General features: G+C 34.4%; 1 protein-coding gene across 8 annotated transcripts in view; it reads left to right on the top strand.

Annotated features, from left to right (window-relative positions):
• Positions 1-16,371, top strand: part of LOC113047887 (pleckstrin homology domain-containing family A member 5) — a 133,602-nt gene that overhangs the window by 88,476 nt on the left and 28,755 nt on the right. For all 8 annotated transcript variants that reach the window (XR_003276361.1, XM_026209251.1, XM_026209250.1 and 5 more), the window contains 6 exons: positions 2,294-2,414; positions 3,673-3,777; positions 5,806-5,878; positions 8,553-8,653; positions 11,725-11,840; positions 13,309-14,133. Coding sequence is in view for 7 of the 8 variants with exons in the window: in XM_026209251.1 (XP_026065036.1) it covers positions 2,294-2,414; positions 3,673-3,777; positions 5,806-5,878; positions 8,553-8,653; positions 11,725-11,840; positions 13,309-14,133 (1,341 nt within the window). In the remaining variant the exon portion in view is untranslated. The remainder of the gene's footprint in view (positions 1-2,293; positions 2,415-3,672; positions 3,778-5,805; positions 5,879-8,552; positions 8,654-11,724; positions 11,841-13,308; positions 14,134-16,371) is intronic.

Genomic DNA, 16,371 nt, shown 5'->3' with positions numbered 1-16,371 from the left:
GTGTGTGCATGACTGCTGACTGTTTTGACCATCTCACAAAGTGTCTCTTTGTGTTCGTTTCCAATGCAAAATCAGTTGCTTGTGTCTTAAGTCTTCAGTTGACAGTTTCAGTTCCAATTGAAAAAGCCTGAACCCTACCCCTAACATGGCAGGTGTCGTTTTTGAACCATCCGACTGAACCATTCCTTTAAATGCACAAATATGCATTTAACCTTCTGTTTAACCGCGGCTAATTTTCAGCCTTTTGTAAAACAGAAAGTTTTTTCCTCATGCGACGTGACCCAGAAGCCAGACAGCTCTTATATTTTACTCTTGTGTTTTCTCCTCTCCCTTGCTCCAGATAGCAGAGCTTTCCCTAGACGTCGTCGCTCTACCGTAGCATCGAAATATAGGCCATCCCTGCAGGACAATGCCTCCCGATTGAGCGTCTGCATGCCGTGGGATTTCAGGGCTTATTTATTGTGTGTTCTCTTCACTTTTGTTAAATAAGACGGTGGAGTTTTCTTTAAAAACTTGACTTCTCTGGCGTTGGGTTTGCATTTGCCCTTCTGCTTGACTGGGTCATAAACTGCAGATGTGGCATGTCAGAGCCGGAGATGGCGGGCCCTTTAAAGTTGTCAATTGTGTGGGAGTAGATCAGAGGAGACGTGGAGTGAGTAATTGCTTTGATGCATGGGGCCTGTCTCCTATCTTTCTCTAATTCTCATTCTCCCTCAATGCTGAAGTGCTTTGGCTTATTAAAGGCCTACAGAAGCTCAAGAACTTTCCTCATTCATCTGCACAGCAATCACTTGGCCTTCAGGGACTTCTTGGTCTTTTAAACCTGATGTCGTCCTTGGCAAAAATGCTGTCTGTTTTTGTTGTTTGGTATTTTTAAGCAATTCGAAGTAAAAAGGTTATTTGTGCTTTAGACTAGATTTCAGTCATGCAAAATTACTTTGGATTCTGCAATGAATACTGACAACAGAATACGATGCTATTCTTTATTTGAAATAAATTACAAATACAAGGTAAATTAATCATGTAGCTTTGAAGATTGTAGTCTTTATTCTAAACAACGGGTAATTATCTGATATTTTCTCAATGCATTGATAAAAAATCCTGCCAATTCAAACCAATACGCTCGTACAGGTCGTTTGTCCAAATCGCTGAAATACGACCCATCAGAGCGTATACTACAATAGCGCCCCTATTGGCAAAAGGTTGTTTTCATATTAATGTTTTGTACTCTTTTTTTTTTTTTTTTTTTGCATTCTGATTTGCGTTTCGTGTAGCTCAGTTTGTAGATTATTGCATTATACCTTGATATGCAATCATCCTATCATGGGTTTGATCCCAGGGAATGGACGTGCATGAAAATGTATATGCTCAATAAATCATAATTTAGCATGATTTCTGTGAGGGTTAGGTTTAGGGGCTTAAAAAGCACACACATTGCATTTAAATAAACGTGCATTTTGATTGGTAATGGCGTTATACGTCATTTCATGATGACAGACGCAATGCGATACTGTTGTTATTTTTACGCCCGCTAGAGGGCGCTTAACTTTAAAACGTAAATATAGGTTGTAATAAGGGGCTTGCACAAACGACCTATATGGTCGTTTTTTTGTTGGAGGACAGACTCGCCAATTCATATGAAGCCATCTTGAAAAATTTGCGTGTAAACTTGCGTATACATTATGAATAAAATGTTACAATATTTCTAGATCACATTAATATATAAATATTGTAAATGTTGTCTAATATTTATATGGTAACACTTTATTTTACGGTCCCTTAACTAGTTGCAAATTACTAGAATATTAGCCATTTATTAGTACTAATTAAGCACATATTAATGCCTTATTCTGCATCCCTAATCCTACCCAATACCTAAATTTAACAACGAAATTACTAACTATTAATAATAATAATAATAAGCAGCAAATTATGAATTTATTGAGAGGAAAGTCATAGTTAATAGTGAATACGTTTTCCCTATTATAAAGTGTTAACGTTTATATATTGCTTAAATATATACATATTTTATGCTTTAAAATGACCATTATTTTCTGTAGATAAACCATCGTCAATAAGTTGGTTACTTTGCATGCAGCAAACAATTTATCTAGCCAGTATTGCCTTTCTCTTTTGCTTCGTTTCAAGTTTCGTTCTTGTAGAAGCTTTTGAGTAAAGCATTGGCTGTGGTATTGACAGCATGCAGTGCAATAGAGTACAATAAGTCTGAATAATGTACAGTTAAGATTAATTTGTGATGTTCCTCCTCTTTCCTTCCTGTCCCCTCTTCCAGACCAGTGACAAAAGCACCAGCGGCCGACAAGGAAGAACGTCCAACCAGCACCATGAGTGAAGCGTCGAACTACACGGGCGGCTCAGACTATACCACACATCCCAGCAGTCCCACAACCAGAGTGAGTCACTAACTAACTCGCTGACCTTGGCCTAGTTCCAGTGTGACAGCTTGGACTGTCCCATCATGCATCAATAGCATGTTACACAATTACTGTCCTCATTACTGCACATTTGCTTCATTGTCTTTGCTTGGTGATGTTGAGTTGATATGGAGATTCATAAAAATGCAATGGGTTGGGATAGGCAACTAGTTATACAGCTAGTTAAACGCCCATCTCGGGCAAGCATTGATGTTTTTCAATGTACATTAATTCAAATAATCATCATGCATTTTTAATCTTGCATTAAAAATATCAGGATGGAAACTGTGTCTCTGAGTGGTTTTTAAACCTGGCTCATTATTCAAGGCTTTTAAAAGACTAGTCACCATGTCATTCAGACAACCCACCGAAAATATCATTTTGCACATCTCTAAACTCTGTATAACATAAAAAATATAATGAATGGGTGTGTCTCAGGGTGCTGGTGTTTCTCAAATAATTAAATGAACATGCATATGAATACAGTATGTGCATATATAAATAAGGGCTGTCAAGTGATTAAAGTTTATCTAATTAATTGCACAACGTTTAAATTAATCAAAAATTAATCACGCGTTAAATTTGGCTGAGAAATTACCACCAAAAGATCATTTGAAGTCAATGTTGTGTTGAATGCAAAAAACATAAATTAGGCAAAAAGTAGCTTTAGAAATAAACATTTTGTTTGATTCAACATCAAATAAAAAACTTTTTTAGAAGCTACATCTGAATTGGTATTTAGATATACGAGTCATTCATTTAATTAATTTATTTAAATGGATGATTCATTTAGGAATGATTCATTGAATCATTGTTTCATCCGATTTGTTCAAAACGCGGATTCATTTTGAAACGAAACACCACTGTGTGTTCTTGGTAGATTCACAAAAAATTGGTTTTATAGATATTTTTATGGGCAAGATTTAGCAAAAACAGGCAATACGGTGTCCAAAATATAACGCAATATTAACTTATTTATTGAACTGTTGCTGAATTGAAAAAAAAAACTCCTACATGTCTTTTGGCTTCGGTTAAGCAGCTTTTTAACATTCTGAGGGTTTGTAAGTGCTGTTGATTCATAATGCATGCCTCACATGCCTTGTTTTGAGCTATGCTAAATGACTTCACTACTAAGTTGTAATTATTTACAACTCCATCGCTGAATAATTTAAACAGGCAAGCTTGAGCCCTCACAAGTGTGGTTTCTGAGAATAATCTCCTCTCACCCTCTTTGCAGCTGTCCAGGTCTTCAAAGAAAGTCCACAACTTTGGGAAGAGGTCCAACTCCATCAGGAGGAACCCCAACGCCCCGGTGGTGAAGAACGGCTGGCTTTACAAACAGGTTTGTGGCTCTGGCACTCGTACAAACCATTAATAGATCTTGCAAATGTGTGAGAGAATCTCATGTAAAAATATACAGGAAAAAAAAGCTTTGTAAAAATTATGAGGAACGTCAATCAGATCCTTTTTGCATTATAACACTGTTATGACAATTAAGCACATTAGGACATAGATTCTAATTAATGTAATGCTGTAAAAAAAAAATCTCATCACTCTCAATCCTCCCATTCTCACGTTGTATTTTAGTCTTAAGTTATTATTATTTTTTATTTATTAAATTGTATTTATTTATTATATGTTTGCATTGCATCATGGTAATAATTTGTATTACCGTGGAACTAAAAAGTACATCAACAGTAAAAAATTTGGGAAAATTTGAGTTTTTGTGGTTTTTTAAACATTATTATAACATTTTATAACAGTAATTTTTTTACCCTCCTTATTTTCTTATTGCTGTAATAAAAACCCTCATCAATCTTTCTGTTCTGACATTTAGGTATAATTGTACTGTTTGTTTATTTATTTTTATTAAAATGTTATTTTTTAATTTAACCTTCTGGGGTCGACAAATGCGCTTTGTGCCATTTTTGATCATTTGATCATTCAATTAAGAGCAAAATGCAAAACATCAGTCGAATCTGTAAAGGGTCTACGTTTATTTGTAAGCACTCATGAATACAACAAAACTTTGTGCTTTTGTAAATTAAAGAAAACGAACAGGTTACGCTTCTGCTGCCTTTGTCTCCGTTATCTTCATTTATAAACGCATCACAAAAATGAAGTGAAACTCAATGATTACTCAACACAAAGACATCAGAGACATATCTATAGAAAGCTTGACATGGCTGCTTTTAAATTAAGTTTTCTTATCGGGAAAAACTAATATTCTCTGGTAAAGTAATCCATGTGAAACCAACGCAATGTCTAGTATTTTCCGTCTGGCTTTAATATCTTTATTTAGATACCCCAGAAGATTAATAAATAGTTATATTTATATATTATTATGCTTTTGTTTTCATTGCGGTAATGATATACATGTCCTTGATATTCTGAAGTACTTCAACAGGAAATGAATATATAGCGTGTTTTTATGCATTTTAACTATTTTCTTCACAATTAAGCACATTCAGCCGTAGATTCTCATTAACGTAATGAGAAAAAGATTTTAATTTAAATAAAATAAGTATAATTTAATTACAAATTTATTTAAAAGATTATTTTATATTTCATTAAATATAATTATATTTGCATATTAATATAATTTAGTTTTGCATTACAGTAATATTTATTTCCATAGTCCTCTAATGTACTTTAAAAATGCAATGGTTATGTCACAGTACAAGTCCAGCTGAGATAAAAGTTATTAGTTAAACAGTTTTGATGGTTTTGTAGTTGCTTATGGTCACGGTTTCGGAGATTCGCCTGCACTTATCCATCAAACGTTTCATCTGTGCTTCATCTGCCTGTGTTTTTATGCACCACATTCACAACTCCACAAGCACATTTGTGCTTTTGCATCACATTCTTCACCATCTAAGAGGCAGAGTGAAATAAACACAAAAAGCGTTACGGCCGTATCAGTAGCTAGAGTCTTTGTGTGTGCGATCGCTACGCCAGCGTTGCTTTGAAAGCAGCATGTTTCCAGGAAAAACACAACATCAGAGGTGGTCTCTCCTCTTCCCCAAACATCCTCCATCAAAGCTGCTCCCGCAGCACAAGCGAAATCACCAGGCTTTGTTGTCTGAATTAAAATTTACATGCTTGCACGGTTCAAACATTAACACAACAAACCGTAAAACACGCGGGAGGAATATGAATATGATTCATGCCTCAAATTAAATGAGTTGCCTTGAAAAAGAGATGAGTTTATGCTCGTGAGACCAGCAGCGACATTGATAACAATATCTCAGCAAAGCAGATACATTTGGTGTTGTCTGAAGAAATAAGCATGCATGGAAAGGGGCGGGGCTTTCAGTGCTGCGCTGTGATTGGTTGACTGGTTTGATTGACTGCTGCTGGACTTTTGCAGGACAGTACCGGGATGAAGATGTGGAAGAAGAGATGGTTCGTTCTGTGTGACATGTGCCTCTTCTACTACAGAGGTGAGTCCAGCATCTGTTTACAAGCGCACACTTCATCACACGCTGATTTTCTTGTTGATGTTTGAGAATTAACGTAACGACTTTTGCTGCCATATGTCCACGTGACACATTTGCGCTGCTGTCTGTGGGTGTTACGCTGTGTATTTTTCAAATCATGGCATAGTAAATATGGAAAAAACACTAAATGAATGGTTGATACTATAATGTGCTCTTCTGAAAGTTTGGCAGTGATTCGAATCCACAGATTCACAATTGAATTATTCTGATTCCAGGTTCTTGATTCTTGATTGTCTAATGATTCATTTAAAGGTTATTTTCATTAATTCTACAATGGATCGTTTACTGTCAGCCGGTCATTATCTTGATATTGAATGAATTTCTCAGTAAGATTGTCCTGATGAGGATTATTGTGCACTTATGATTATTTGACTGTACATTACCTCACATATCATGGATGGCTTCTTAACAAATAAGCAAATAAATTAATATCAGTGTTGAATCATGTCAGAAACTTGTTTCTCTGCACAGTTACTAAGCGTTGTCTTTGACAATAGCTACTATTTTAGTATTGTTTATCTACTATTATAATATTTATTCATATCTTGAATTAACTTTGTATTTTCAGAAATATTTATATTTTGCTAGAAACATTCACAACATTTCTAATTAGTTTTTCATCTAATATAAACTTTATTTCGTTTCATTATTTCAAAGTGCATTTTTTAATTTTGGATTAATTTTAATAGTTTTTCGTTTAACATTTAAAGTTGTATTTATTTACATTTAAATATTTGAGTTCCAGCTTTATATCAATTAACTTTTTTTTTTTTACAAATTTTATTTACTTTTTCAAATTTTTGAAATACTTAATATATTTTCTTTCTTTTTTTTCATTTCAGAAAAACTTTATCAATTGTTAACGGTTTTAGTTTAGCTTCTGAATAGTTAGCCATATTCAGAAATATTTGACTGCTGAAAATTGTAATCGTCCAATCAGAATCAAGTACTCGATCTAATAAGCTCTCATAGTATACACAGGGAAGGAAGATGTGTGGAAGTAATCTGCTTCCTCAAGTCTCTTTAGGGCTCTCCTTAGATCTCCATAAATTGTGCAATTAAGCAGTCCAACAGTGCAATCAGATCCTTCTTTCGCAGCAGGACCCATGAGGGCCAAAGCTGTTTATTGGCTGACGGAGAAGACATTATAAGGATACTGATAAACGCAGGGCACAAGACTCTGGCTTTCTCCGTCGTCTTTGAAGTCCTTGAACTTTTAAAAGACAGTTGCGTCATATAGTGCTGAAACATCGTTGTCTTGTTTGTTCTGTATGGCTGAGGAATAGCAAGCATGTTAGTCAGCTGAGTTTGCTTACAAAAATATATATTGCCCATATTTCGGGTTAGGAATTCAAACATCTATTTAACACGAATTATGTATGTGTTAATATACATGCATGGACATATTATAGACATACTGGTTTTTCGGTAACTCTTCCTGAAGATTACATTGTCATGCCAGTAGTTGGCGACAAGTCTTTCTGAGTGAGTCATTCGTTCACTCGATTAATTTCTTGAAAAACACTGATGGATTCAGGACTAAAATATATTTATAATCAGTCAATCGTTGAATCTTTTACTCAACCGATTCAATTCATTCAGCGACAAAACAAGTGGAGTGTCTTTATGAGAAAATGACTGCATCTTTCAATCAACCGATTCGATTCAGGAATGAAACAGATTAGTGTCTTTATGAGTGAGAAATTCATCAACTCAAGTCGGTTCCTTCCAAAACGCTGACTTATTCATGAACGACAATGGGTTAAATCATCTGTTAATGATTGAATCTTTCATTCAACCCTTTTGATTCATTCAGGAATTGAACAAGTGACTTCAAAAACACTGATTCATTCAGGAATATAGTGATCCCCAGTTATTATTCCTATTTATTAGTGTTCCTGTAGCTCAGTTGGTAGAGCATTGCTTGAATGCAGTGTAAGTTGCTTTGGATAAAAGCGTCTGCTAAACGCATAAATTTAATTTAATATTAATTTAAAAAAATTATTTTTTATTTACATTTATTTTTTTTATTTAAATTTTTAATTTTAATCTTAAATTTTTATTTTATATTTTTAATTTTTAATTTTTAATTTTTAATTTTTATTTAATTCAATTATTCACTCAGCTGATTCTGTTCATTCAGGTCTTTATGAGTGACTCATTGAATCATTCATTCTGCAAATGTATATAAAAATACTGACTAAACGGTCTGGTGGATGATTAAATAGCGTTTTTTTATATATATATATTTATATGAAATTTAGTTTTATGTGATTGTTATAAATAATGAATGGCATTAAGGGTGTGATAAGTCTCAGGCTTAAGGAAGCCAATGATGGGAACGTGCTGTTGTTGACATTATTACATTAATAGTAACCGTTAACACAGCTGTCGCTCTGAATTGACTCAGTCGGCAAGCAACTCTTGACAGATCGGTTGCAGTCTGCAATCACAACATCATTGACGCGCTCTGATGCACAACACAACCCTGCAGTTTTCCCATCAGCCCCGCCAGACTGTCTGTTTACTCAAACCCCCAGTCATGGCTTCAGCTGCAAGTTTAGCAGCTTCCTAATATATGCTAATATTCACAACATCTTTCTCTCTGTGTCTTCAGATGAGAAAGAAGAGGGAATCTTGGGAAGTATCCTCCTGCCCAGCTTCCACATCTCCATGCTGTCCGTGGATGACCACATAAGCAGAAAATACGCCTTCAAGGTCAGAGACGCTTTCAGAGTCTCTCAAACGTGGCCATATTTTACATAAAAATATGATATGCAAGAGAGCAGGTGAATAGAATTAAAGAGTGAATAAAACAGTTGAAACACTTCATTTAAACAGAGTTGCAGTCGATAGCTGTTAGCTTTTTCTATTTATCAGCCAACATTTGAAAAAGTAGTATAAACTTTAAAGTCATTATAAAAAGTGAGGTTATTTCTACATATTGTGCATTTTTAATATTCAAACATGTTGTATATGCATCTGTTTAAAAGTTGGAGGTTGGTAAGATTTTTTTTATATCAATTTATAAAAGAAGCCTCTCATCAACAATGCATTTATTTGATTGAAAAGACAGTAAAAATGTGAAATATTACAATTGTAAAGTAGCTGTTTTCTATTTAGATACACTTTAAAATGGAATTTATTTCTGTGATGTGCAGCTGTATTTTCAGCATCATTAATGCATTAATGCATCCTAGCTGAATAAAAGTATTAATTTATTTGAAAAACTTCCTGACCCCAAACTTTTGAACATGCATTTATAAATTCACCTAAACCTAGATTAATAAATGCTGTAAAAATGCAGTTCCTTGTTTGTTTATGAAACCAAATCAACCCTCTACGATGAGAGTAAATCACACGCATATGTGATTTAATCTTCACTTTGGGTGACTAAATGATGTCTGTCATCCTATATATTCTCAGATTTTACTCACCAGTGTGTGTGTGTTAGAGGCTAAGTGTGTTTAGCACAGATATATCTGTTTAGCACAGAGTTTCGCTCTCCGTCAAGCGATGTTTAGTGATGTTTTTCAGTTCAGTGGATGCCCAGCGCACCTGTATTTGACGCACCGTAAACTCTAGTGTGAAGGCGCACAAATTCATAGAATTATTGTTATTATCTTATCATTATTGTTTTTTTGTTTGTTTGTTTTTTTAAGCACCACCACCAGTGCTAAGTGCAGTTAAAACGACAAATATGCTTTTATACATGGTTACCAAGTTTTAGTTCTATCATTAAATAATGCTTGATTATCATAATATCATATTATAATGCTTGACTGACTGATTTAAAAAGCGTTGCCATATTACAAACAACTAAACCTTTTTTTTTACTAAGAAACTGACTATTTCTATTCAAAGCTTTAGAAATATTATGCTGACTTCAGGCCAGTACAACTTTTGGTAACACTTTAGTATAGGGTCCAATTCACACTAATAAGTAGTTGCTAGGGATGCACGATAATATCGGCACAACATCGGTATCGGCCGATAAAAGCTTAAAATGACCATCATCGGTATCGGCCGATATGAATATTTCTGCCGATGAGCCAAACCGATATTCTCCAAGTGAAATAATTGACCTGTTTTTCAGATGTGAATGTCTGTCTACGTTTGTAAAATAATACATTTATGGTAGAATCAGTACAGAAGAGATACATGGATTTCTCTTCAGTAAAATTAAAGTTTAAATATATCAGGCGAAAAATTTGTATATATATCGGTATCGGCATCGGCCAAAATTATTTTGAAAATATCGGCATGTCGAATACCAGCCAAAATCCAATATCGTGCATCCCTAGTAGTTGCTTATTAGCATGTCTATTATTAACATATTAGCTGTTTATTAGTGCTTATAAAGTACATATAATGCATGACATCCATAATTCTACCCAATACCCTAAACTTAACAACTATCTTATAAACTATTAATAAGCAGCAAATACGGAGTTAATTGAGGCAAAAGTCATAGTTAATGTTTAGTTAATAGTGAGAATTGGACCCTAAAATAAAGTGTGACCCAACTTTTTTAGTATCAACATGAGAATGATAGTTTAGACTGATTTAGACTCTTTGTCTGGGGTCAGATTGGTCTGTTTAATTAAATTAAATTTTTCAGATCTGTGAATTTAATCGTTAAACCAGTTTCCTGACTGGATGGCGCTTTTCACCTGACGCTGCATTTTGGTGTCTGGTTCTGTGAGGTTTTGCATCTCAGTGGAGTCATTTACCTATTAGTGCAGATATTTTCATGTCGACTCGTTGCTTTTTCTCAGTCTTATTCTCTTGTTTTACAATTGTGCCGCTTGTCCTCGGTGAGGGTTCATGAACTCGAGCATCTACATGTTTACTGGATGGAGCTTCGCTAATACGGTGAGTCCTGAGTTTGCACAATGCCCCATTAACATACTTCAGCCATTTAACCAGGAATGTTTACATTCTTTATCTATAATAGTTCACCGAAAAATTTACATTACATTTGCTTAAAATGTCCTCACTCTCATGCCATCCGAGATGTAGATGAGTTTGTTTCTTCATCAGATTTGGAGAAATGTAGCATTGCATCATTTTACTAAGCATCGGATGCTCTGCAGTGAATGGGTGCCGTCAGAATGAGAGTCCAAACAGCTGATAAAAACACCACAATAATCCACTCCATTAGTGAATGTCCCGTGAAATGCAAAGCTGCATGTTTGTAAGAAACAATTCCATCATTAATATGTTTTTAACGGCTGAAATACCAGTCCATAATCCATAATAACATTGCTTCCGGTGAAGTCATGTTGGCTGAATCAGGTGAGAAATCTGCACAGATCAAGCACAGCTCAAAACAGCTGTAAACAAATATGTCAGTGAGAAATATTTGATGCGAGACAACAGGGAATGGACTTCTATCGCTGTTTGGAATCTCATTCCGACGGCACCCATTCACTGTTCCTTTAAGAGAGTATCTCATAGAAATCTATTTTGAATGCTGCTTATATAGACTGAAACATCTCACTAGGGTTTATAACAGCGTTCTTGCTGTCTATTTTAAAGTGTTCTGTGTTCGCTCTTTGACGCTTATATAAACTGTTGTAATATCCAGACAAAAGCTGTCAGAGTCGAGCAGTCGGACAAACTCCCGAGGGGCTCCTGACAAAGATCTGCTCACTTCAGAAAGACTGCTCAAGCATTATTGTATTTTGCGCCACTTACTCCAGCTAGGACCCTCCCAAAGCAGTTTCTGTTAGTATTCATCGTCTGCTGTTTTTCCCCAGGTTGCTCTGTTGGTTTCTCACAACTAGGCGACGCATCCAAACATGCGGACGTACTATTTCAGCACTGACACAGCCAAAGATATGGAGTCCTGGATGAAGGTTATGACTGATGCGGCATTGGTCCACTCTGAGCCAACCAGAAGGTTAGAAAAACATGCTCGGTTCACACTAAACCAATCGAAATCAGATCCTCAGATCCCTTGTGCTCTTCGTCTGGTGAACATTTACAGCAGTTTACTTAAGGGTTGGTTTGTTTGTTTGTTTGTTCATCTTTACTAGGTTAGAAATTAATGCAAAAAAGCAAAACAAAATAAGTAATTAATCATGTAAAAAAATTAAATGGAAATATATTGGTAATGGAAATAATTAAAGGCAATAGTAAAATAACAGGAACAAATTCTGATCACTAGTAATGTCAAAATATGAATGCATATTTTTAAATATATTTAATATATTATATAATATTATATTTTAAATATATATAATTTTTTTTACTTTTTTTTTTCTCCAGGATAAGAATCAGTTTATAAAATTCAATACAAAATAAGTATTTGATGATATAAATCATTTAAAAGCAATATTAATAATTGAGTCCATGATCAGTAATGTCAATATTTTAATCCCTTTTTATTGTATATCCCAGATTAAGAATTGAAAAAAAAATGTAAGAATAAGTGGTCAATAATATGAAGATTTTAGAAGCAATAATAACAAAGAAAAAATCTAAAGTTTTCCTTTGTAACCGGTGATAACAAAATTAATTATATAAATATGTATTTATTTATTTATTTATTTATTTTACTTAATTTGTTTTCCCAGGTTAAGAATTAGTCTCAAGAAAGTAAACAAAATAATGAATTAATAATATAAATAATAGTAATGTTTTGAATAATTTAAAGAAAAATGAAGTTGTTCTTTATGACCAGTAATAATGTTTATTAAAAAAAATTAATTCAGAACATTTTGTAAGTCAGAGTCAAGTACCATAGTACAATCATTACGACATGTTTTATTATGAATGGTAAACATTGATTGGTCCACACTGAGCCAATCAGAAACAATGAAATTCCAAAACATTATATAGTGCACCATGGCATTGTTTTGCTTTAGATGGATGTCGTTAGCTTGTCTTTGTTAAACTGCCTCACTAGAAACCACTTCAAGTCACGTCAGCGTTTCCTATTTACTCTTGGCACTTTTTATCACCCTACTTTTTGAAGAAAGCTATTGAGTTTCTAGACTAGAGCCGCTTCTATCCCGAGAGACTCTCACGAGCAGAGATTTCACAGCCTTTTAAGTGCAGAAGATGTTTTTGAAACTGTGTTTCATTGCAGCTTTTAGCACAATCACAGATGCTGAGGGATTTTTTTTTATTTCTACTAAGATTGCTTTTCGGCAACAGCATCACAGCCGGGATTGAAAATGAAATGCAGTTCACTTTTCATAGAATCAAAGTATTAAAGAAGACATGAATGTTTGGTTAAAAAGAGCTTGTCTTTATTTAGTGTTTCATTGGAGCTCAGTATGATATGTTTAGGGTGTTAAGTAAAGTCTGCTCTTTTCGTTCTCTCTCTCTCACTCACTTGCTTTCTGTTCTTTCGCTTTCTGCAGGCTTGAGAAGGTAAAGGTTGACTCCTGCATCCCTCAGGAGATGAACAACATGCTGAATCACAGAGCCCTGACCCGACCCGAGATGCAAAACAACGAGAGAAATCGCGAGACAATCCACCAGGAGGAGAAAAAGCAGAAAGAGAAAGACGGAGAGCGATACACCCTCCAGAGAGACGCCGACAACTACGCTCTGCACAAAAATGCTCCAGGACTCACTCTGCAGAAAGACGGAGACCGATACCTTCTGCAGAAGGACGGAGAGAAATACGCCGTCCACAAAGACGGAGAGAAGTACCTGCTGCAGAAAGACGGGCAGAAGTACACATTACACAAAGATGGAGACAAGTACACGCTTCAGAGGGAAGGCGAACAATATGCTCCACCCAAAGATGGCGAGAAGAACTTGCAAATGGATGCAAGGTACCCTCTTGGAGACAAACACAAGCAGCCGAAAGACCAAGAGAAACCCGTCCCACCGCCACGGGATGCAGAGAAATACGGCTTCCAGAAAGAGGGCGCTGGAGAGCGGCCGCTCACTAAGATAAACAGCATCAAACTCCAGCCGGCTCAAGCGGCGGCCATCGCTGCGGCCGTCTCGTCCTCCAGACAGCTCCAGAGCGCTGCGGGATCCAGCCAGCACAAACCACCTCAAGTCAACGGTTCTGGGGAACGAGGGGGAGACAGAAGCCCTGGAGACATGAACAATACGATGCCCCAGAGGACGACAGAACCAGAGCGAACCCTGAGCAGAACCAACTCCATGCAGCAGCTGGAGCAGTGGGTCCGCACTCAACGCACACGGCCCCCAGACGACGACACCAGGAGGTGAGAGCTTCATTTCAAGCTAATATTGCTTGTTTTTGTGTTTGTGTAAAATTTCATTAATGCACCTTTGTCACTATTGTTTGTGTGTGTGGTTATTATAATCCCATGAGAGACTAGCTTGTGTGTGACTGTAGATTACGCAATAAATATTAAAAACTTCACATTATAAATTACAAACTTTACAAACTAAATGTGCTACATGATATGCAATACATATTACACATTGTATGCACAGTAAAGATTACACTATCTATTTTACAAACTACTTGCATTACAAATTACACAGTACACACTTTACAAACTTTACAAACTATAAAGTTTTACAAATTAAAACTATTTGCATTACAAATTACACAGTACACACTTTACAAACTATAAAGTTTTACACATTAAAACTACTTGCATTACAAACTACATGCGACTGTAGAATGCATAATAATATTACAAATTCACATTATAAACTACAAACTTTACAAACTAAATGTGCTACATGATATGCAATACACATTACACATTGTATGCACAGTATAGACTACACAGTATCTATTTTAAAATAACTACTTGAATTACAAATTACACTGTACACACTTTACAAACTTTACAAACTATAAAGTTTTACACATTAAAACTACTTGCGTTACAAACTACATGCGACTTTGTAGAATGCATAATAATATTACAAATTCACATTATAAACTACAAACTTTACAAACTAAATGTGCTACATGATATGCAATACACATTACACATTGTATGCACAGTAAAGACTACACAATATCTATTTTACAAACTACTTGCATTACAAATTACACAGTACACACTTTACAAACTATAGTTTTACACATTAAAACTACTTGCGTTACAAACTACATGTGACTTTGTAGAATGCTTAGTAATTATTTTACAAATTCACATTATAAACTACAAACTTTACAAACCAAATTTTGATTCATGATATGCAATACCCATAAAACTACTTGTATTACAAACTACACCGTGCACTTTGTATATATGTTTTATCATTTAAAACTGCTTGCGTTACAAAAACTACATGTGACTTTGTATAATGTATAATAAATATTACATACTTTACAATCCCTGAATTTACGTTATAAATTGCACATTTTGTAAACTAAACATACATCATGCTGCGCAATGCACATCTTACGCTAAACTCAGTATAAACAATCTACTTTTTTTAAATTAAAATTTAGAATACATTTTTAAATAAACTTTTTTTATTTAAATTTTAAATTACTTGAATTGCAATTAACACAGTACACACTTTACAAACTACAAATAATGTTTTTCACATAAAACTACTTGAATTAGAAAGTACGCAGTACACACTTCACAAACTTTACAAACTATATATATATAACATTTTACACATTAAAACTACTTGCATTACAAAGTACACAGTAAATACTTTACAACCTTTATATACAATTTTATACATAAAATGACTTGTATTACAAATTATGCAGTGTAAACTTCACAAACTATATATAACATTTTGCACATTAAAAGTACTTGCGTTACACACTTTACAAATCAAATTTAAAATTCTACATATTACACAAAATACATTTCATACATTAACTGCAATCTAACAATAAACTATTATTCCTGCTTGTAAAGCTAAACACAAAAATCAAACTTAACAAACTTTTTAAACCAAACACATTATTATATATTGCATATTTACAATTTTGCATGCATGCATACTATAAAAGACTTTACAAACTCAACTGCTTTACAATATGTACTTTACAATCTATGCAAATTACAAACTGCACATTATTCATTTTATGAAAAGTTAACTTTACAAACTACAGTATACATGATATAAAACACACAATATATATTTATAAACTAAATGCATTGCAAATTATACAATTCCCGCTTTACTAACTACTTAAGTTCTAAATGACACAGTACACACATTTCAAACTGCACAAGATATGCCTTACAAACTACATATATTACAAACTACATACATTACAAAACAAATCAACAGTTTAAGTTTGTAAAAGCATGTATTGTGTAGTTTGTAGGGGTTGTTTAATTCTATTGTAATGTTTGTAATGTTTAACTAAATGCATTACAAACTATACTTAATGTACTTTACTAGCTGTACTTTATGTACTTTACAAACTACTTTTGGAGTGAGTTGTATTTTTGTACAATGTGTCTAACTGTCAGAAAACAAACTAGACGAACGCGCTGGATTCATGC

The sequence above is a fragment of the Carassius auratus genome, chromosome 29 (genome assembly GCF_003368295.1).
Source record: "Carassius auratus strain Wakin chromosome 29, ASM336829v1, whole genome shotgun sequence".
In the NCBI taxonomy this organism is placed as follows: Eukaryota; Metazoa; Chordata; class Actinopteri; order Cypriniformes; family Cyprinidae; genus Carassius; species Carassius auratus.
This window is presented reverse-complemented; position numbering and strand designations above follow the sequence as displayed.